The sequence below is a fragment of the Schistocerca americana genome, chromosome 3, assembly GCF_021461395.2.
Source record: "Schistocerca americana isolate TAMUIC-IGC-003095 chromosome 3, iqSchAmer2.1, whole genome shotgun sequence".
Lineage (NCBI taxonomy): Eukaryota > Metazoa > Arthropoda > Insecta > Orthoptera > Acrididae > Schistocerca > Schistocerca americana.
In genome coordinates this window covers 777,987,424-778,012,058 of record NC_060121.1, presented here as the reverse complement: position 1 = coordinate 778,012,058, position 24,635 = coordinate 777,987,424, and the positions used below count along the sequence as shown (strand labels likewise).

The 24,635-nt window shown below is 44.1% G+C and overlaps 1 protein-coding gene across 1 annotated transcript in view; it reads right to left on the bottom strand.

The window, feature by feature from the left end:
• LOC124606396 overlaps positions 1 to 24,635 on the bottom strand; it is a 122,348-nt gene that overhangs the window by 80,304 nt on the left and 17,409 nt on the right. Inside the window, exon 2 of the mRNA XM_047138377.1 lies at positions 17,563 to 17,776. Coding sequence (XP_046994333.1) covers positions 17,563 to 17,776 — 214 coding nt within the window. The remainder of the gene's footprint in view (positions 1 to 17,562; positions 17,777 to 24,635) is intronic.

The window sequence follows — 24,635 nt, the reverse complement described above, 5'->3', positions numbered from 1 at the left end:
TACACAACAGTCCACACTAACGACGCAATATGGACATTGCATCAATGTAGAGATTAGTAAAAGACAAATACTTTAACATGAATGACATTGACATCCACATCTGTTCTCGCCGAAATTGTAATTATGGTACTTGAAAAATGGCGATTAGGCCGAAACAGATCGTCGTAAATGAAAATAAAGATTACTTATTATAATCATCTATTTGGTATATCTACTGTAACAATGTCAATAATCTTTGTTCCATCAAAAAGTGTATGTTTGCACAAAACATACGCATTCTAAGTATAATTACAGTCTGTTGACTGGTTAGTACTACGAGCCCCTGACTACCATCTCATTCTGTGAAAACCGCACATCAATACGAGTTTCCATTTAAGCAGTATCTGTGGTGCAAGCTTAAGGTGTTCACCAGGTAAACAAATTTATACGTTGGCCTCTGTACATGAGCGCTCAACGGGGTGACTGCCATGCAAAGGACTCTGATTCCGTTCCGCGTGTGACAGCGATTTTTCCTTGGTGGAAAAACTGGATGGTGGTGTATTTAGCCTCGTAAGGGCAAATAAGGAGCTTCTACAATGGAAAGTAGAGGCCAGCGAGCCTGCAGAATCGACAACGGCCGGCTGAACGGTGTGCCGAACTCATGTACCACCCAGCACAACGGATCCAAACGCCGCGATCTGGCAGAGAGAGACATGTCGCCTATCAGTCTGCACCTGACCGCTAAGCCAGTTTTTATACAAATATTTATAAACAAGTGAATTAACAACCCAAAGAAATATTTGCGATAAACGATATTCCGATTAAGGAGACGATGATTGACTGTAGTTTTGTTTATTTTTGACACAATCACTTTCTATGACACAATCATAACCGCTTTCGGCCCTCAACGGCCATCTTCAGATGCTATGGGTGGCATTTGGTGAAAAAATGTTTGACGACGCATGAAAATTTAGTCACCAAATGCCGCTAATGGCGTTTGATGAAGGTGGCCGTTGAGGGCTGAAACCGCTTGTGATTGTGTCATAAAAATTGCTTGTGTCAAAAATATACGAAATTTTCTCAAGAAATACAGGGACACTATTCATATTGTTTCATTAGTTAATTGCTTCAATACACACCACACACACACACACACACACACACACACACACACACACACACACACACACACACAGACGTTGCACAAACTTTTTTACGAAATGCAGTGAGTTGTGAAGAAGTGAGAAGCAATATTCGTTCGAAAATTTCTTTTATTCTACATGTTTGAAAGTTTGACAGTGTGTAGATACACCCTTTAGGAACAATATTTTCATTTCTCCACATAATTTCCATCCCTCTCAACTGCCTTACGCCATCTTGGAACCAGCGCCTGTATACCCGCAAGGTAAAATTCTGGACCAACCTGTTGGAGCCACTGTTTGGCAGCGTGCGCAAGGGAGTCATCATCTTCAAACCTTCTTCCACGAAGAGAGTCTTTCAGTTTCCCAAAGAGATGATAGTCACATTGAGCCAGGTCAGGAATGTAAGGCGGGTGTTTCAGTGTTGTCCATCCCAGTTTTGTGATCGCTTCCATGATTTTTTGACTGCATGTGGCCGTGCATTGTCGTGCAACAACAAAACATCCTGCTTTTGCCGATGTGGTCGAACACGACTCAGTCGAGATTGAAGTTTCTTCAGTGTCGTCACATATGCATCAGAATTTATGGTGGTTCCACTTGGCATGATATCCACAAGCAAGAGTCCTTCGGAATCGAAAAACACCGTAGCGATAACTTTTGCAGCAGAAGGTGTGGTTTTGAATTTTTTTTTCTTGGGTGAATTTGCATGATGCCACTCCATTGATTGCCTCTTCGAATCTGGTGAAAAATGATGGAGCCACGTTTCATCACCTGTCACAATTCTTCCAAGAAATTCATCTCCACCATTCTCGTACTGTTCCGAAAGTTCGCTGCATACCGTTTTTCTTGTATCTTTGTGAGCCACTGTCAATATCCTGGTAACCCACCTGGCACAAACCTTTTTTAACGCCAACACTTTCAGTATTTTGCAAACACTTCCTTCCCCTATCCCAACGTAAAGTGACAGTTCGTTCATTGTGATGCATCTGTCAGCAGTCACCAATTCGTTAACTCTGTGCACATTGTCTGGAGTGTGTGCAGTACGAGGCCAGCCGCTGCGAGGACAATCCTCAATATTGCCGTGCCCGCTTTCATCACGTAACCTGCTTGCCCACCGACTGACTGTACTGCGATCGACACCAGCATGTCCATACACTTTTATCAACCTCTTGTGGATGTTTCCCACTGTCTCGTTTTCACAGCACACGAATTCCATGACAGCACGTTGCTTCTGACGAACGTCAAGTGTAGCAGCCATCTTGAAGACATGCTGTGACGGCACCACTCACGGGAACAGGTTGAACTAAGTTTGAAAACAAGCGGGAAGGATGTATCTACACACTGTAAAACTTTCACACATGCAGAATGAAAACTTTATTTTTACAAAAATAGTGTGCATTTCTTTTGGAGTGACCCTCGTACAAATAAAATGCCTCCCTTGCACAGAAATAACATTAGTCGGATGTACGGGTGCAGGTATGACACACGGATGACGGCATACGGGAGTCTGGTCTGGCCGTTGAGTCTTGCGCTCACGTAAAGCGGGAAATCCGGGTGCGAGTCCGCGCCCCGCACAAATTGCATTGTCGTCGTTCCATTATACAGCTGTAAGCGAATACATTTCGTGACACATTTTTGGTTCAAAAAATGGTTCAAATGGCTCTGAGCATTACGGGACTTAACTTCTGAGGTCATCAGTCCCCTAGAACTTAGAACTACTTAAACCTAACTAACCTAAGGACTTCACACACACCCATGCCCGAGGCAGGATTCGAACCTGCGACCCTAGCGGTCTCGTGGTTCCAGACTGTAGCGCCTAGAACCGCTCGCCCACCCCGGACGGGCACAGTTTTGGTTGACACTGATCATGACGATGGTCTTCCATAGTGTGATGTACTTCATGTTTTCTCATCTGTGTGTCTAAAAAACTGTCAGTATCCAACCCCATGCAGTCTGACGTAGTGTGTCAGAGGTGTAAGATTCCCGAGAGAGCGACAGACGGATTTTTATATCTACACAGATAAAGCAGTAAGGTCTCTACCTGGCAGTGAAACAATGCTTATTTGCTCAAAAACGCCCTTATTGATCGTCGTAGTCCCCTTTCATATATAATTTTGTTCAGAGAGAGGTTTCCATTCCCGAACACGGCTATGGAAGGTCTTCCTAAAACATTGATAAGATTGTCATGTGGGCGTAGTTGTGCACAAAATTTTTCCCATCCACAAGTACTTTAGATGTGGAAAACTGGCTATCAAATCGGGTGAAAGTGGTAGATATTGAAACAATTTGTGCGCCTTTCTCGACAAGTACAGTGCCCCGTTGTTGTTGTTGTTGTTGTTGTTGTGTTCTTCAGTCTGAAGACTGGTTTACTGCAGCTGTCCACGCAACTCTACTCTGTGCACGCCTCTCATCTCTGCATAACAGCTGCTAAATGTATTCACCCCATGGTCCTCTCTACACTTTTTACTTCACAGACAGCCCTTCCCAACCCCCCGCCACCTCTTATCAAATTAACGACTCACTGATGCCTCAAGATGTGCTAAAAAGTTTCGATGGCTATGGGATAGTCTTGAATACTTAACTTCCGTATTTTGTTTTCGTTGAGCGAGTGGTGTAGCCCTTAAAATAAACATCTTTTCCTTTTCCAAACTTGCCTAGCAACCACATCTAGCATTACCAAGACAGTTATTGTGGTACACTATTTATTAAATCACGTAGCCGACACCTTACAATTTTTCTTTCATCTATTTATTTCTAAAAAGACATACACAGTAACATATTGCCACAAAATCTCTTCCAAGACTGCCGTAAGACTGATTCAACAGCGATGCAAGCCTAACGGAGTCCTTACTGACGCAGCTCGGCTACCGCCATTGCTGCTTATATAACATCCAATAATTACAAAAGCTTTCTGCGTATTGTTTTAATTGTACATAATTTGAATTCCAATTGAAATCTACGTGCATTTTTGAAACTGAAAAAAAATTAGTTTCATAAATAGAGGCAACAAGTTTGACCAAATAAGCATATTTAAATAAATCGAAATTTCTTGAAATAGTAGATGTTAACAGTTGATTGACAACGTTATTTAATTACTTTGTAATTACAGAATGACTTCTGCCACTAATGTTATTTCGGTGTGTTTACGTTGACTTCTGTCATTACTACTACTACTTTTTCGTATCTTGTTCTGATAAATTATATTCTCAGTATGCATTTACATCTGGTCTAACATACTTTGAGTTTACAGCACAACGTTTCCGAACTCAAAGGAACAGGAGAGGAGCGGAGAAGGGGAAAAGACCGGTGGGCGCGTTGACAGAGGGCGGCACATAATGAAGGCGAAGGGACGTGAATCGGGAGGAGGTGAAAGGACAGAGGGGGCGGAAACTGTTGGGTAAGGTGTGGTTTGGCTTTTTTGTTTTTTTTTTGTTTTATGGCTGCAAAAACAACTAGGGTCATAATGCGCCCATGACAGAACTGCAGAACACGAAGACGAAAAAGAAATCAAGAGTGACTACACGTTAAGTCCAATCGATGGAAGGAAAGATAGCTAAAGACAGGGACTTCCTCTTGGAGAAAGGTCCATAAAATACGCCATAGAGACAACGGAGGTCCTGAACTGAAGATTAAATGTTCTTCGCTGTACTGCTACGACTGATAAAAAGTAAAAGGTTGTCGACAGACCTCGCGTCGTTCGCTAAAACGGCGGATAACTCATATGGAAATCATAAGTTAGAACGTAAGTGGTTAAAAATAGGGCATTCGGTCAGGAAATGGCGAACTGTCAAAGGATGATGTCAATTAGGGCAAAGTGGTTGAGGATCACCACTTAACAAGCGGAAATGGCTAAAACGACAGTGGCCAATACGTAATCCAGCTAGAATGATCTCATCGCGGCGAGAGGGCCGAAAGGAGGTCGGCAAAGCCGCTGGGAGAGGTTCCATTCTCTGGAGCTTGTTCCCATGAAGGGAAGACCAGTGGTGATGCCAAAGTGGCACCACCTGCTGACAGACGGTAACACGGAGATCATCGGAAGGAATGGAAGAACTAGCGGGCCGAGGTAGGAGAACTGCAGCTTTGGCAGCAGTGTCAGCGGCCTCGTTTCCCGTCAGACCGGCGTGACCAGGGACCCACATAAATATCACAACATCTGCATCAAAATCGAGCAAATGGAAGCTTCTTGGACGCTTTGCACTAAGGGATGGACTGTGTACAACACGCAGAGGCACAGAGTCGGAGCAAATGACACTACTGAAAAGCCTGTGTGGCCAGATGTACTGCATGTCCTGATACAGGACGAAGAGCTCCGCTGTAAATCTGAGCAGTGTTCCGGAAGCCGATACCGAAAATCATCGGTGTCAATGATGAATGCACACTTGACACCACAGTCTGTCCGGCAGCCATCAGTGTACGCAAAGGTACTATCGTGAAGTTCCGTGCGAAGATCGAGAAACTTACGGCTAGAGAGCGAGTCTGGAGTAGTGTCCTTAGGAAGTGAACGAAGTCCAAGGTGAACACTGGCCGCCACACGAAGCCAAGGTGGTGAAGTGTCCACACCTATCGGGAAAGAGGCAGGTAGCGTGAAGTTAAGCTGCAGGAGCAATAGCCGAAAGTGAACTCCAGGAGGTAACAGAGAAGAGGGACACGCTCCATACTGACAGTCAAAGGAGTCATCCAAGAAGGAGGAATAAGATGAATGGCCACGCATGGCAGAGAATCAGCTTGCGCATCCCCTTAGGAGAACATCGCATTAGTATGACAGAGGTAGTTCGGCAGCTTCTGCATAGAGGCTCTCAACTAGGCTAGTGTAAAAGACGCCAGTGGCCAAATGGATGCCACAATGGTGGATTGTATTTAGACGGCGTAAGATGGAGGGGTGTGCATATGCATAAAAGAGACACCCTAGCCTAGTTTCGAATGGACAGGGGATCGGTACAATTTGAGGAGGATGGTCCTACCCACTCCCCAGAAAGTTCCGCTGAGGGCAAGTAGGACATTGTGGGTCTGGAGACAGTAGCTTACTATCGCTTGAGGCTGGGACGATTTCAGGAACAGAGGTTGTGTTGTAAAGATAACTCCAGTCCGCACAGTGCAGAAAAGAAGGTGTTGAAGCAGAGGATTCAAATGTCCTAGGTTGTGCAGCAGCCATCGAAACCAAGCATGCTATTTTCGGCTGCATGTTGTGCCACAGGATGGTCCACTTCGCTCTTGGTCACAGTTTGGCAATGGCCATGCAATCTGATGGACAGCCAGTTGATAATCATACCAAAATAAAAGCCGTGCGATGGTAGTAGAGGAACTGGTATATGACATGGCTACTTCCACAGGTGGCCCAGCCTCTGATGTGGTAGGATACATCTGTGGTAGGACTGGAATAGATAGTGCTGGGTGGGTGGAGTGGGCAGCTCTTGCACCTAGGCCCTTCACCGGGATATGATCCCTGGGAAAGGCTTTGGGATTGGCACAGGGATGTACTAGGATGTTTTGGAGATTGGGTGAGTTATGGAACACCACTTTAGGAGGGTAGGAAGGATGTTGTGTAGGATGTATCTCATTTCAGGGCATGATGAAAGATAATAAAGCACTGATGAAGGAAGTGGCTCAGTTGTTCCAGTCTGGGAAAGTACTGGGTGGCAAGAGGGAATTCCCTTTGTTGCTGGTTCTTGCGGTTGTTGGAGGATGGGTTGTGTGTGGGGATATGGAATTGGAAATCTGTTTGCAGACTAGATGTTGAGATAGTGCCTGTCTGTGTAGGCCTTTGTGAGACCTTCAGACTATCAGAAAAGGGAGTTCTTGTCGTTGAAGATACGCTATCCTGTGTGGCAAGATTGTATGGGAGGGATTTTTTGACATGGAAGGGATGGCAGCTGTCGAAATGCAGGTACTGTTGCTGGTTGATGTGTTTAATGTAGTCGGAAGTGTGGATGGCGCTATCAAAGAGGAGGAGATCAGCGTCATGAAAGGTGGTATAGTGGGTTGAAGTGGACCAAAAAAAATGGCTCTGAGCACTATGCGACTTAACTTCTGAGGTCATCAATCGCCTAGAACTTAGAACTAATTAAACCTAACTAACCTAAGGACATCACACACATCCATGCCCGAGGCAGGATTCGAACCTGCGACTGCAGCGGTCGCTCGCTTCCAGACTGTAGCGCCTAGAACCGCACGGCCACTCCGGCCGGTGAAGTGGACCATGTGAATCAGATGGGAGATAAGGTTTGTGGTTGTGAAGGAACAAGGATTGGATGACTTGGCCCTCAGTGCAGATAATGAAGATATCATCAATGAACCTGAACCACAGGAGGCGTTTGGACTTTAGAGAGGCATGCAAGGTCTCCTCCAGATGATTCATAAACAGGTTGGCCAAGGATGGTTCCATGTAGGTTCCAATGGCTGTGTCACAGACTTGCTAGTATACCTTCCCTTCAAAGGAGAAATAGTTGTGTGTTAGGATAACGTTAGTAAGATGTATGATGATGTGGTAGTGGCATTAGTCTGAAAGACGTTGGGAAAATTAGTGTTCCACAGCGGCAACATCATGATAATGAGGATGGTGGTGTGAAGAAAGTGGCGTCAGCAGTGAGGAGTAACGATCCAGAAGATAAATGGGCAGGAATGGTGGAGAGTAGGTAAAAGAAGTGGTTGGTATTTTGATGTGGGAGACTATATTTCAGGAAATTGGTTGGAGATGTTGGTCAATGTGAGCTATAATTTGTTCATTGGGAGCATTGACCAATTACATTGGGCATACAGGTTTGTTAGCTTTGTGGATTTTGGGGAGCACATAGAAGGTGGGTGTACAGGGTGTCATAGGGATAAGAAGGGAAATGCATTCTGGGGAGAGGTTCTGGGAAGGACCTATGGCTTTAAGCAAGGGATGGAGGTTATGTTGAACTTTTGGAATGAGATCACTCTGGCAGAGTTTATAAATGGAGGAGTCAGACAGTTGGCAGAGTCATACGCCTGGTAGTCACTGCGTTTCATAGTGACAGTGGTGGAACCTTTGTCTGCAAGTATGATGATTAGATTTGCATCTGTTTTGAGGCTGTGTATGGCTCGCTTTCTTCTGCTGAATGATTGATATCCTTAGGACTGAAACGTCTGTGGGTCTGAGAATTTTGGTGGAAATGTTCACAATGGCGTTCTGTTTTTTCAGCTTAGGATGTAGTAGAGTGGTGGTAGGGAGTTTTGGGGGTTGAGCCAAGTTGAAAAGGGCAGCGAGGCAGGATCAGAGTGCTATTGACGAGGAAGAACAGTCTGAGTAGGACAGGGTTCGGGTATTTGTGCTCCAAGTCGGCAGTAGGATTTCAGCAGACTAGATTCTTATGGAGGTTGTGTCTGGAATGCTCTTCCAAGTGCTGGAGTGCAAGCAGTTCAATTTCAGAGATTATGTACGTAGCAGGAATTGCACAGTAGCCGTATTTTTCGGAGGGAACAGAGGTTGTTTTAGGATACCTGTGCCATGGAGACGCATTATTTCAGTACCTGATCTGTGAGGGACAGGGATTGGCGGAATCTGAAAAGATGAAGATCATTCTGAAAGCAGTGGTGTGATCCAGAGTAAGGAATTTTCATGTTCGGGCTCTTTGGGGGATTCCATGGTTTAGACAACAAAGATGGAACAGAATTGTAGCCAGAGAAAAGGATACTTTTCTTAACTGGTGCAGAAAGGTGGAAGAGGAGTCTGTTGTGGCAGGGATGGCTTTGGGGAAACGGAAAAGGACTTAGGAAATGGGTAAATGAAGTTGTTAGATGATTTGAGGGGGGCTGGATAGCAGAAAATAACGCCTAAAAACGAAGAGATACGTTAAAATACACACATATACACAAAGGTAAGCACAAACGCGTAAAAATACACACTAAGACGCACAAATACGTAAAAGACGTAAAAAAACGTGAGAAAAAAAGAATGGATCGGATGCGGGTACCACCTCCACCAGTTATCCAGCTTGCCAAAATCATACTGCCGCCTTGGACCAGTGGCAAAAAGGGCCAAGAGAAGTCTACTAGTATCAAACATAGGTCTTAATTTGAGTAAGAAACTTCTGAGAACGTACGTTTGCAGCACAGCATTGTATGATAGTGACACATCGAGTATGGCAAAACCTGAACAGAAGAAAGTAGGAACATTTGAGGTGTGGTGCTACGGAAGATTGTTGAAAATTAGGTGGACTGATAACGTAAGGAGCGGGGAGGTTCACTGTAGAATCGGCGAGGATAGGAATATATGGAAAATACTGACAAGAAGAAAGGACAGGATAATAGGAAATCTGTTATGATGTCAGGTTATAGCTTCCAAGGTACTAGGCGGAACTATAGAGGAAGACAGAACATGGGTTGTCAGTGCCACTCTGAGATGAAAACGTTGGCACGGGAGAGGAATCTGTGATGGGCTGCATCAAACCAGTAAAAAGACTGATGATTAAAAAACAATGACTACCAGCTAGCTGTTCATCAGGATGAGTGGCCACTGCCAAATTGCGACCAAGAGCAAAATGAACCATCCTGTGGCACAGCATGGAGCTGAACATATGGTGCTTAATTTCAATAGCTGCTTCACAACCTGGGCTATCTGAATGCTCCCCACCACCACCAGCTTTTCTGAACTGTGCAGATGGAAGTTATCCTTACAACACATTCTCTGCTCCCGAAATCATCCGAGCTTCGACTTATGGTAACCTACTGTTCCCACACCCTCCACCCAACAGTTTCTGCCCCCTCTGTCCTATCACCTCATCCAAATTCAAGTCTCCTCACCTTCATTGTAAGCCACTCTCTGCCGACGCACACTGGTCATTTCCCCTTCTCCAATCTTTTCCTTTTCTGCTGCCCGTCTTCTGCCTCCCCACCCCCTCCCTCCCTCCACCACAGTACCACAATACTGTGCCTGGCAATCTTGACCTGCCACCCTGTAGTCGCTGCACACTCCGCCAAGCAGCGCTGACCTCCTCCCCCCCCCCCCCCCCCCAATCTGTATCCCCGTATGCTTCCCCCTTCTCCACCCTACTCCGGACTGCTGATTCTGTTCTCTGTGACACAGCTGGACTCTGCCCAAAGTGGACGGAGATAGTGGTCAGAAGCTTGTGCGAATGTGTGTGTTTTTCCTTTCTGAAGAAGGTTCCTACACAGAGCAGAATCAGTAGGCAGGTGCCTCTTCTTAGTGTGCTGATTATTCTGATCGTGAGCATAGCCCATCAATAGTGGACCTCTGATAGTAACAACAATAATTAATACCCCAGTTAAAATGAATCTTTTTGCTTATTGATTACTGTGATTTAACTTTTGAATGCACATTAGCAAAGACATATTGGTGTCTGCTGCAATAGAAAGCTGTAAAATGACCAGATATCTAATAATTTGAATTTATCAAATACAGTGCTCTTTAAATCTAAAACTAAACTTCGTCTGAACAGCCCTCGGAAAGCCCAGCGATATCCGAGCGACCGCCATGTCCTCGGCTCAAGGCGTTCACTCGATACGGATGTGGAGGGGCATGTGGTCAACACACCATCCTCCCGCCCGTTGTCAGTTTTCGTGACTGGAGCCGCTAATATATATATATATAAGGTGTTTCAGAAGGGATGGTCAATATTTAGGGATATGACAGAAATGACCAAAGTCAAGTAAACATGGAGTCTAAAACGCATACCTTACGAGCTATGAGCAATTATTGATCTTCGAAATTGTGAATCAAATCTGTTCCATTGCAACCTCTTTGTTTTTCATTTTTTGGGAAGTGGTAGTATGGACCAAAGCAAGAAAAAATGTCCAGTGAACTTGTGTTCTGAAACGCGTACCTTAAAAGTTATGAGCACTTGTTCATTAGGAGAGTTTTGTTTCAAAGTAGCGAAGATGAACAAAGTATGCATTTTAGAGCACATGTTTACTGGACATTTTTTCCTTGTTTTGGTCCATACTACCACTTCCAAAATATGGAAAGCGAAGAGCTTAGAGTAGAAGAGATTTGTTTCACAGTTCCAAAGATCAAGACTTGCTCATAGCTCTTAAGGGATGCGTTTTACGGCCCATATTTACTTGACTTTTTGTTTCGAATGATCATTCCTCTCACATCCCTGAATACTGACCATCACGTCTGAAACACGCGTGTGTGCGTGTGTGTGTATGTGTGTGTGTGTGTGTGTGTGTGTGTGTGTGTGTGTGTGTTTGTGTGTACTGGTCAGCTGAAGAATACGAAACAGTACCTTTCACCTGTATTTCACTTGGCATTCCCTACGACAAGGTAGTAACCCCGCGAATTCACCTAGACAGTCTTAGTGGTATTCTGTTTATATTGTCGACACTTTCTGTAGTGTATTTACTTATGTGCTTCGAAACTTAGTAACACGGCAAACATTGTAGAAAGTCCGATTGTCGTTATTATAATTCCGGTTCCTAATAAGGAAACCATGGGTACTGTGCCGTGTAGTCCTGGCCCCTGGTGCAGTGTACGGCGTTGTTGTCAAAGTGACGCTCTCTGGTTATTTTATGTTGGATGACAAACTTGTTTGGTGAATACGGTAGGCTCCATCAAGCTGGGCATAGGAACTTCCTCCACTACTAATGTTGTATGCTCGTTTTTAAGAAAATCTAGATAAAGAGGCCCCGTAAGATGATGCGACAATACAATAGCCCAGCTAATTGCATACCGTTCCGCACTACACTTTTACAGAGAAGCGTTCTTGAAAATAAAAACGTATGGGTCTTCGTAGGACAACCGATGTAAGCACGAGTGTTACTGATACCGTCAATAGTGAAATTGGCTTCATCAGTAAACAGTGATTTGCATCTAGCCAATGACAAAATTGCAGTCGCTTTCGTTCATCTCCTTCTCGAAGAAGTTGAATCCCTTGTAATTGATAAGAATAGAGGCCGTGCGTACGTAGTGTCACCCATATTCCTGCTAAGGAACTCTGATTTTCGTAGTAATACTCAGTGCAGTTTTTGAAGGACTACCAACTGAATAATATCTTCTACATCATCCACACACTGTTCATTTGCATTTCCTGATGACTATGACTGTTGTGCACTGCATCAGTTTCATGCACTTTGATGAACGCTGATAACTATTCCTAGCCGAGCGGTCAAAGGCGCTGCAGTCATGGACTGCGCGGCTGGTCCCGGCGGAGGTTCGAGTCCTCCTTCGGGCATGGATGTGTGTGTTTGACCTATATAATGATATAATCTCCTGAATGGTGTAGCCATAACGTTATGACCAGTGCCCACCGCGATGTTGGATGCCTCCTGGTGGCGTTGGAGGCATGCCACGCGGTAACAAAGGTACGTAAGCGGCGCAAACACGGACCGGAGATCACCCTATGGGCTGCAAATGGTGAAATCCATTGAGATAAGCGACTTTGACAAAGGGCAGATTATCATTACACAGAGCCTGTTAACGAGTATCTCGAAAACGGCGAAGCCGCTCGAATGTTCAGGTGCTCATATACGTGAGCCTCTATGGGAAGAGGTAGAAGGACAGTGAAAGTAGCACTAGACGTTAAGTGATTGAACGCCCACGACTCTTCAAAAACCTTAGTATGGAGCTCCACAGCAGTCCACCCCTACGTGTTCACATGTTGACCGAACGACATCGTCAATCACGATAGAAGTGGACACGAGGCCAGCGGGATTCGACCATCGATCAATGGAAACGTGTCGGCTCTTCGGGCGAATAACATTTTTGTTACACTAGATCGCTGGTCGTCGCCACAAACGCCGTCATCAAAGCGAACGACGGTTCGAAACGTGCAGCGCGCCACGGACGCAGGCTGGTGGGAGCAGAATTACGCTACGTGAGACATTCTCCTGCGCTTACTTGGGACCTGTGGTAGCAATCGAAGACATGCTGATAGCTGCGAACCACCTTCATCCGTTCATGCTTTGCCTTCCCCGACGGTGATATCATCTTTCAGCAGTATAATTAACCGTCTCTAGGAGCCAGGACCGTGCTACAGAGGTTTGAGGAGTATTATAGGGAACTCGCGTTGATGCCTCGGCGACTAAATTAGCCTGATGTGTAAATCCTATGGAACTCGTATGGCCGCTATCACCGCGGTTACTTACGCGAATTAGGTGACCCGTGCGTAGACATCTAATGCTCCATACCTCCGCAAACCTACCAACAAATTGTTGGATCCCTGATACGCAGAATCAGTGATAAAGTTCGTTCCAAAGACGGACAAAGAAGCTGTGAAGCAGGTGGTAATAATGTTTGGCTGATCAGTGTAAACAGTAACTGAGGAGGCTTGAAACCGCTAAAGATAAATAATTTGTCATAACAAAACGCGAGTGGATGACTTTACTTATCACTGTAGCAGTGTCTGTAATAATAATAATAATAATAGTAGTTGTTGACACAATATTTGAGCAGTCTTACAGACAGGTGTGTAATTGAAAGTGTGTCAAATTGGCATCACGTAGCGAGTTAACGGACTTTAACATGCGCTAATATCAATACAAGACGTATGAGTCACAGTATATCGGGGATCACACAAAAACTCGGTTTTCCGAGGTAAACACATGTAAGCCAGAGACCTTTCCGAGACGTAAAGCGCATGCACAAGACTCAGCAGCTGCTCAGTCCAGGTCCCTTACAAGGAAAGAGAGTTTAACTACATTAAAATCACCATGCCAGTCACGAATTCCCATATATTAGGTAATCACAAGTTAAGTGATAGTATTCATGGGCCTATAAATCAATAAATTAGAGAGTCGATGAAATCAATCAGTCAATTTATGCATTTAAATCAGTTTTCCCCAGCCACTGAAACCAGCGACGGCTCGTCTGAGACGAGGACCATCGAATGGTGGGATGGAGTAGTTTCCGTATTCGCCAATCTATTAATTCAGACTATTCTAAGATTGCGGAAATTTGTTGAAGTTCGGGGCCACTACTTTTAGATTCAAGGTGCAGCCACGCCAACGCGCTGGAAAACTGTCACCACCACAAAGTCGCCAATCTGAGCTCCAGTAAGCCGAATTGACCCTCATGCCAAAAGCAACAGTAACGGTTTGAATACTACTCCCATTCAAGTTGGCTATATGCACCTTTTCCTGTCGGAGGAGGCACACAGCTGTGCTGTATCCGAGGCTGCAAAAATACGAAGAGACGCTCTCCCAGCCCCATCTCGTTGTACTTCTCCGCCATCTTCACGCCGTAATTAATAGTAGTGCGGTAGATTCAGTCACAGTAGGACGCTACTGCTAACTTCAGCCACGATTAAGTTGCTAATATTCTGCTTGCGCTCCGCGAGCAGCCGGTAATGGGATTCCATCGACGCAAGGCGGTTAGTTTTGATGCGTTGCCGCTGTCTGTGTGTTCGTATTACGTGAGTCCTCGTGGGTAACTAATTCTTTTCCTGATTTTCTGTTCCCAAAATTCACTTCAGTTTCACGGATCATCACTGTCTCTAGGGATTCTACGAGTTACCTTTCTTTCTCTTTTGATACTCATTGTTTTTCATGCATATTAATCTCGTCCTACAGCACGTCGGCAACTCGCCATACAGCCCATAATTGTGGATTGGCTAAATTCTATTCTTTATGACAAGTCTACATCACATTTATGTGTTCTTACCGCGAAAATATTTGATTTAATTTAAATTCAATGTCTGTTACTTGTCTGCAGTCCCACTTCCCTCCCCCCTCCCCCCTCCCCCCTGCGGTCCCCATCATTAACTAGGTCATTTACCCAGACAACAGAACTCTTGCTGTAAGTGATGACTGAGGTCTCCACGGTCGACGGAACAGAAGCTTAGCATGTCAAATGGTTCAAATGGCTCTAAGGACTATGAGACTTAACATCTGAGGTCATCAGTCCCCTAGACTTAGAACTAATTAAACCTACAACTAACCTAAGGACATCACACACATCCATGCCCGAGGCAGGATTCGAACCTGCGACTGCAGCGCCTTTAACCGCACGGCCACTTCGGCCGGCGGAAAACAGCGACACGAAGTAAATCTCATTTCCATCCGATAAACCTATAGCCTTAAACCATGCCAAATGCTGAATCTACATAGCGTCTAGGATGAACGATATCGCAGAGTTGTGTTCAAACACGCATACACCGCTGCACAGGGCATATCTCATTAGAGCCAAATGTGGTGATCGACGGTTTGTTTGAGTCAGTCCTCCGCCAGTTTGAATGTGCTGCGTCACGAACCACTTCTAGCAAGACTACACGGACACCGACGCATCATACGTGCTTCAGAAGCAAAGGAGCGACCCACTATTAGTGTCGTGTCCGGTGCATTACCATTACTTTTGGCAACACTATGCGCATCAGGCGTTCTATAACTTACAAGGGGAGGCCGCCAATTGTGAAATTCAGATTCGATTTATACTGCGCATAATAAAAGCTCATGGCCAGAGGTGTAATGTGGCAAAGCACCAAGATGCACTTCTCATCCGTTGTCGACAAAATCGACAGTTAAAAGAAACCGTTGCGCTGAAATATTCTCTACGATTAATAATTTACTACAGCGTCGTGGCGCAGCGGTAAGCGCTGGGGTTCGTAATCAGAAGGTCGCCGGGTCGAATCTCGCGCTATGCATTTTTTTATTATTAATTTTTGTAATTGATATATATATATATATATATATATATATATATATATATATATATATTCCGAAAAATGAACAGCAGACTCCGGGAGACTGCTGGTCGTTTAACACCATGTACTGTTTGTAGGATTTTGTTTCCGTTGAATGAATCTTACACTAGAAACAACAGAATGGTTGGCAGTTACATGTCACAGATTCATACTTCAAATGACTCCTAAAAATTGAAGTTATCTTAAATGTAACGTAAATTTTGACTTTAACTGACGCTGAAAGAAAATTCAACTTGGCGTACCTGATTTCACGGAGGGCAGCGTGCCACCTGTGAGTAAATTCATTTGGTCTTGGATGGAAGGAGATGCATCTTTCCTTCTAATTTCATTTTAAATATTGAAATGTTAGCTATATTTTGTACGCGGTAATGTGTGGTCTAATCGCTCGAAATGTAAATACCCAGTCAAAATTTATAATCAAAAAATTCAAATTATTTGCTGTCGGGCAGTTCCGTTTGAAACGTTGTGATAACTGTAATGTACAATGAAACAATAATCGCTCCATCATGAACTTAAAACGCTAGACCGTATGATATTAAACGTTCAAGTTGTCTGAACAAAACGTTTCGCAAAAATCAATCGAGAAACGTTACAGACTGAATATAGTAGCCAGAATTAAGAACTATTATTTTAAATTGTTTTATACAAGAAGTAAAATATTGAAAGTAGTACTAACTTCATAAATGGCCTAAAATTGATTCATTTGCACTGGCGTAACGAAGGAATGACAGCCAGGACGCGTACCCTGTGCGCCGTTTCCATTGCGAGAAAGAAGATGAGAAAAGGTAAACGAAAGAAGAGAGGACGAAGTATGAATAATAATAATAATATGATGATGATGATGATGATGAGGAGGAGGAGGAGGAGGAGGAGGAGGAGGAGGAGGTAAAAGTAAGAAGAGATGGAGGGAGAGAATTGGAGGGTATTAAAATAGGAATGTGATTGGACTGGTTTGGGCAACAATTCCAGGAGACGCACGTCGCTCTGATACAGAGACACCTGTTCCTTGTTTTGGGTTACTAGGTCGGGCCACTCTCGCTATACCATGTGAGGCAACGCTACGGAAGTACGGAGTATAAAGAGTATGGTTCGCGTTTATTGTTTTGTTTGTGATGACTTTGGATTTATGAAAAAATTGCTCTAAGCACCATTGGGAGTTAACATCTGAGGTCATCAGTCCCCTAGACTTAGAACTACTTAAACCTAACTAACCTAAGGACATCACACACATCCATGCCCGAGGCAGGATTCGAACCTGCGACCGTAGCAGTAGCGCGGTTCCGGACTGAAGCGCCTAGAACCGCTCGGTCACAACTGCCGGCTTGGATTTATCGGCAATGAAAGAATGGAAAACTAATCGCAACATTGTTATAATACGAATCTGGACTGCGTGTTGTCCCGTGCTCTTAACTGGTATTATATAAAAAGTAATTACTGAAATTGGTACATTTTACTTCTCTGTTAGTTAGCTTTGTTACACCGCTGTTCATTTCCTGTGTGTACCCAGCTTCTACAGAATCGTAACGGATAACTGTGTTGCGGCGGACTGCCGAGTGTGATCAAAGCAGTCCTTCGCAATGTTCCTTCCACCGCCTTCATACAGGATTCATTACACGGGACGAAACTTCGACAACTTTGTTTCGGTCAGTCACGCAATCCGCCTTATAGTCTTTCCACCTGAACGCTTCCACATACAGCAATGGACGTTCAGCCTCCTTCATAAAAACCAGTTCGAGTTTGAAAAGCTCCCGCCACCATCGACTTGAGAGCTCCCCGAGACGGCGACTTATCGACCGCCGCCATAACAGGTGTTTACTGCGCCGACTGACCCCCGCGCGTGCCGGCCACCTTCAATTATGGATCGCGCGGGGGTCGATGCCGTCCAGTCGCCAGAAAAGCCCTTCCGCCGCGGTGGGCAGCTTGGACACTCGGGCCGACACGGATCAGCATGAAACGTGGCCGGCGCGGGAAAGCACAGGACCCCGAGGCCTATGTATGGGTCAAGGGCACCGTCAGGGGCAAGGTCAACAACCTCGCAGAGTCCTACAGTGGCGTGTTTAGAAGCAGAGCTGCTAATGTGCAAACTTGGTACTTAGTGAGCCAGAGCAATTACTGGAAATTCTTGTACGGACGTAGACTATCAGTTGAGAGCTACAAGGCTTGTCCAGAAAGTAAGTTCCGATCAGTCGCGAAATGGAAACTACATTGAAAATCAGAAATGTTTTATATGCGATAGTTGCCTCCACCTTCCAGCTACTTCTCTACATAGTCGCAGCTCCAGCTAGGACATCTGTCGCACCGTTATACCAACTTTCCAATACCTCGTCATAGAAGACAGCCGCTTGTGCTTCCCGCCAATTCTCTACGCTCATCTATAGCTCGTTGTCTGTGCGAAAATGTTGCCTTCATAGCCAGTAGTTAATGCGAGCAGAGATGAAACACAGAGGGAGGCAATTACCGGCTGTAGTGCGGGTGATCAAACACTTCCCATCGAAAACGCTGCAGGAGCATTTTCATTGCCTCTGCAGACTGCGACCGAGAATTGTCGCGAAGCAGGAACCGTATGACAGTTCTGTAATGTGGGCTGCATAACATCAGGTGAAATCTCTCACCAGGACCTCATACTTGGCGGGAGACACTAATTTCTACGCACTTTCCGAATATCCCTCGTATTTAACGATCTTGCGCCTGCGAGGAGATAAAAAAAAAATTGCTTGAGCAAATTGATGTTCCAGGTCAGAATGGGGCACGTTTGTGCGTATGTGTGTGAGTGTGTGCGTGCGTGCGTGCGTGTGTGTGTGTGTGTGTGTGTGTGTGTGTGTGTGTGTGTGTGTGTGTGAGAGAGAGAGAGAGAGAGAGAGAGAGAGAGAAGAGGTGCGGAGGCGAGTGACAGGAAATGGAAAAAGAAGTGTGTAGAAAGAGGAGAACGGCAGAAAAAAAGAGAGAATGATTGTAGAGAAACCCGACAGGAAACAGAGACCGAAAATTGGAAAGGAGAGGGAGAGGAGAAAAAAGAGAGAATTGAGACTACAAGGAGGAAGCCACAGAGACTGAGCAAGTCAATAACTAGTAAACCGCTTCTAGCTTGTTTGTATTTCATCCTATCCAATAAATTCCTAATTCCCCAAAACCATCAGTTGCAGAGTGTTTCCGAACGGTGGTATAAACTTTCAGGTACGACAGATAAGGGAAAATGTTATCAGTCTGAAAGAGCAAACCATGATTCAGAAACGAATTAATTAAAAGCTATGAGCGAAATTAGGAAAATTTAAAGAGTTACCATTGTTAGGCTGACGATGATAAAAATTCAAGTAATAGGTATTTTGGTAATTTTTCCATTTATCTACACATTTTGCAAAATTTCTTAAGCTTCTATCATGATCGTGTATAAAAACTGTTGCATCCCCATCACCAATCGAAGGCTACACATTATTAGTAGAATTTTTGTCAAATGTGGTGCATCTGCATAGAAAATCCGCACAAAACTGCTGGAACATTCTTCCGAGGATTAAGAGAACGAAAAAAGTCAGCATGAGACTGCTATGCATTCTATAATTTCGTGAATGTTAGATTGTGGTTTGGAAACAGTGACTGTTTACGACGTAAAAGATAAATTGAAACAGTTATCTGCCTCAGTTACTTTTATTTTCTACCAGGGCGCGTTTCGAGGGCTTACACCCTCATCTTCAGATCGATCGGTGGATTACATAATATTTTTGTTTGCTCTGTGCATCCAGTTGTCTGCTTCGAGTTACATTCCGATCAAAGTAAGATTTAACTTCCACTTGTTAATAAAATACAGCACTGGAATTATAAATTGTAAACAACAATGTAGTTACTTACACGGTGTTCCAGCAGAAAAAACCGTGAGCATTGTCATAAATATACCCTCAGCGTTAGCTCCGCTGGAACATGTTGTAGTTGCCATATTATTTTAACAAGTTCCACTTGTACCTTATTTGTAACGAAATAAAAATCGAAACAGACAACTGGCCATACCCAGCAAACAAAAAAGGAATGTAAACCACTGATCCTGCAGATGATGAAGTTGTAAGATCTCCAAATGCGCCGGGATAGAAAAAAAGTGACTGACGCAGCATTGAAAATTGTTTTAATTTATCGTTTATTCACTCATTTAATATGAGAATTTTATGAATGTTCACGGGGAAAGTCTAAAAATATCGGCGTGGAAAAGAAACATGTCCTTCCCGAGAAATGGCAATGGGAACAAATATTGAGCCAATATCCGAAACACACTGTGAACTGAAGTTATTTCTCACATCCTACATTTCACGTCACAACCATAAGAACAAGACAAAGAGATTTTACGGCGTCTGCGGAGGTACACAGATAGAAATTTTAACCTATCATCATAAGCGTATCAAACAGGAGAGGAAGTAAATAACACGGACATAAAATAATCAAAATAATCTCCACAGTGCCTCCACCTGTGGCTTCTTATGTGTTTACAAGAACATCTGGAACCGGTAGCCTCTCCGGGGCAGAGGAAGCCGACGCGTGTCAGTGCATTGGCTTTCGACCCGGCGCTGGTGGAATGAAATGTGATGTTTTGATCACTAGTATCTGGCCGACAAAGAGAAGATAGGTCGTGGTATGGTGTTCATGATAACTACACTTTACATCAACTCACTCCGCAGCATCTCTTGGAAAGAGCGCTTGCGAAAAGGATATGTGCCAGCAACGGATTGCAGCCGTTCTCGTCACCAGAAACAAAGGTACAACATTATAGTTGAAACTTCCTGGCAGACCAAAACCGTGCGCCGGACCGAGACGTGAACGGGACCTTTGCCCTTCGCGGGCAAGTGCGCTACCAAATGAGCTATCCAAGCACGACTCACGCCCCGTCCCCACAGCTTTACTTCCGCCAGTACCTCGTCTCCTACTTTCCAAACTTCACAGAACCTCTCCTGCGAACCTTGCAGAACTAGCACTCCTGGAAGAAAGGATATTGCGGAGACATGGCTTAACCACAACCTGGGGGATGTTTCCAGAATGAGATTTTCACTCTGCAGCGGAGTGTGCACTGATATGAAACTTCCTGGTAGACCAAAACCGTGCGCCGGACCGAGACTCGAACTCGGGACCTTTGCCCTTCGCGGCCAAGAGCTCTACCAACTGAGCTACGCAAGCACGACTCACGACCCGTCACACAGAGCACGGTTTTGGTCTGCGCACACTCCGCTGCAGAGTGAAAATCTCATTCTGGAAACATTATAGCTGTTACAACATCATAGTTACCAGCCTTCATAACACCCCTACAAAACAGATACTCTTGTGATACTTCGGACACAGACGACGCTATGTGCACTCAAACCGAAAGAAAATATGAAGTTGAAATTAACAAGTATAGAGACACAATTCTTTTTGCGACGTATTTTCACGTGGACAGTTAACTTTTCTTTTATGATTGAAAGAAACTTCCATGGTGTGTAAGCTTGGAATATTGATAAGTCTGGAAATATCCTCCTTTTTGTCTTGCTACATTCTCTTGTCACTTTGTGCGTTATCTGTTCTCCTCCTAGCCTTTATTTGTGCAGATGTGTGAAAATCTGTACGTTATCACTTTGGTTAATTATAAGTACGATGAAATAGACACACTGCATTGTGCGTCCTCTCTTCTGTGAAACTAATGATATATTTGTATTTTAAAACCTCACGCTTTGGAAGTATCGGTGAGTTTGTTTCATGATCAGAATTGTCCCGCTTTGATGTGATCTGTTTAGCTGCCATTACGGCTATCTCATCAAGATAACTATTGGGTTGGTGCATAAGTTCGTAGCGTTTTTTCCGTAAGTTTCATAAACGCAACAGATACACACAGGAGGCTTTAGTCATCAATAATATATTCTCTTTCACTACTTACAACAGTCTGTCAACGCTAGGGTAACTTTTCGAGCCGGTCGCGGTGGTCTCGCGGTTCTAGGCGCTCAGTCTGGAACCGCGCGACTGCTACGGTCGCAGGTTCGAATCCTGCCTCGGGCATGGATGTGTGTGATGTCCTTAGGTTAGTTAGGTTTCAGTAGTTCTAAGTTCTAGGGGACTGATGGCCACAGATGTTAAGTCCCATAGTGCTCAGAGCCATTTGAACCATTTTTAACTTTTCGATTCCACAACTGTAGAAATTAATAGTTTTTAGGTGATGAACTCACCGAGCCCTTTCCGGATCGGATTTTCATCCGAAAAGGAAGTTTCCTGAAGACTGTTCGACAGAGAGTGGAAAAAGTGAAAATCGGAGGGTGCAAGATCAAGTAAATTAGGTGGGTGAGGAATGACTTTCCAACCCAACCCCTGTTTTTGTCAGTCTAGGAGAAAGTGCGCGGGCGTTGTTATAGAGTAGCATCACTTCACGCATTCTTCATGGTTGTTGTTCTTGGACTGCGTCTGCAAGACGTCTCAGTTGTTGACAAAATATGTGAGCAGTGACTGTTACACGTCGGGGACGTAATCCGTAGTACAGCATCTTTTATGGATGCGCTCAGGTCTTTGTACGGGAGTTGCTGCTTTCTTTGGGCTCAGCATTCCTTCCTTTTCCTTATGATAGATTAAAAGGCAGCATTTCTCGTCACCAGTAATGATATAGGATTGGAATGGACAGTGTTGTTCACGAGTCAATTGAAGAAGAGCAAATAGAGAAGCACATATGGCCACCTGCTGTTTTTTGTGATTTTGGCTTAGAGCATGCGGTATCCATACACCCGATATTTGAACCCTCCCCATTGCATGCAAATGTCACACAGTGGTGGAATGATCAAAATCAAAGTTCATCGCATTTGCCAGTTCTTGACTACACTGATATGGATGATTGTGGATTAAAACGTTTTAATGATCTTCATCGAAACCAGAAAGTCTTCATGTACGTGGAGAGTTACTAATGTCAAAACGATCCTCCTCAAATCGAGAAAACCATTTTCTTGACATGCTCTGTCCAATAGCACTATCTTCATACACGGCGCAAATGTTTCTGGCTGCCTCCGTGGCTCTCAACACTCTATTGAACTCAAGCAGGAGTATACACCCGAAGTGTTCTGATTTTTCCACTTGTTACTCCACTTTCTAGGGTCTGCATCTCCACGCACCGTCTCCAAGTGACAAAATGACAAAATGTAAGCTCAAATAGCAAGAGTGAACTACAAATAAAAATGACAATTGATAAATAAACCCATAGCAACCGGAATACCAACATGTAAAACAAAAACGATACGAACTTACACACCAATCTCATATTAATTATAGTAATTATGTAGAATCTTCTTGTTTTTTAAAACGCGAAGTCTGATGCAACAGTGTGAACACGATTGGTGCACTTCAAATATATGCTGTAATTAAGGAAGCAAGCAACTTTTAAGACACAGTATTTCGCGTTTTTCAAATGGTTCAAATGGTTCTGAGCACTATGGGACTTAACATCTTAGGTCATCAGTCCCCTAGAACTTAGAACTACTTAAACCTAACTAACCTAAGGACAGCGCACACATCCATGCCCGAGGCAGGATTCGAACCTGCGACCGTAGCAGTCCCGCGGTTCCAGACTGCAGCGCTAGAACCGCACGACCACCGCGGCCGGCTCGCGTTTTTTATTTGACACTATATCTAGGTCGTAAATGTTGCAGTTGTTGTATGGTTTAGCGCAGAAACGTTAGTGCGTAAGTCATTTGAAACATTGGTGGAAGAGAGCGAACAGAAAGTCAATTTTTGGTGAGCATGGAGCATAGGCATAGGTGTTTAGTCGTCACGCCATCTGCAGCAGTGACTGAGATCAGCAGACACTTAGCGACTTACTGTTCTTCCTAGGCACACGTACGCGTTCGGCACTTGCCGTTCAGAGAGAACAAAACGTAATGCACTGGCTTGTTTCAGCACATTGTTTACGTGGTTTTCTGAACTCTCCGCAGATTTCTCCGCCTATACTATGTAAGTAAGCTGTTTATGTGTTTGTATGTTGGCAGCGCTATGTAGCGCTTTGCATTACTAACTCTGACAGCGCTGTGTGCACTCTATAAGAGACTTTGTGGCTGGTCGGACTTGCAGTTGCAAGTTAACAGTCTGCGGTGATGGAAGTTGGAGGTGAATAGCCAGCAGTAATGGAAGTTGGGAGTGAGTAGTCAGCAGTGATGGAGGTTAGAGGCTAGTAATTAGCAGTGTTGGAGGTTTTGCAGTATTAGGACGAGCGGATGGTCTGAATGTGTATCCGTCAATGAGATTTATTACTGATGATTATATAATTTTTGAACTGGTTGTCACTTGATTAAGGTAAAATTTCGTGAATACATTGTTTGCTCTGAAACAAAATCTTTCCATTACTAACCACATGCCTATTAGTAGTTAGAGCCTTTAGTAGTTAGAACCTTTTATTTAGCTAGCAGTATCGGTGCTTTCGGCATTGCTGTAGTTCGTGTAATGAAGATTTTTGTGAGGTAAGTGACTTATGATATGCATGGGTTATTGTTAGGATTTCTACTAATTCATGGTCATTATCTTGAGTTAATTTTAAAGCAGCCAGATCGCGTTACCGTTGAATGTTGTGAGTAATTAATGAACAGGAAAAGTATGAGCTTTGATAGTAAGGGCAAATTCAGTAGGTCAGTGTTGTAATGATAAATAATAAGTAGAGAGACTGTAAGTTACAGCACGTTTAGTTTCTCTCAGCAGTTTAAGAACATTGAATAAGCATTCAGCAGTTTAAGTAAAAATTTTTAAAAAGAAATTTCAACTATGGGATGGGAATCGCAAGGTTCCACTGACAAGTCAGGGTTGTACTGCGCAGATGAGGCAGCTTCTCGGATTGCATAGTGTATTTTGAGTGCACATAGTTTTTCTTTAGGCTAGGGATAGTTTGATATCCTCTATGAACGCTCCGCAGTCAATAAGAAGAGAGCAAAAT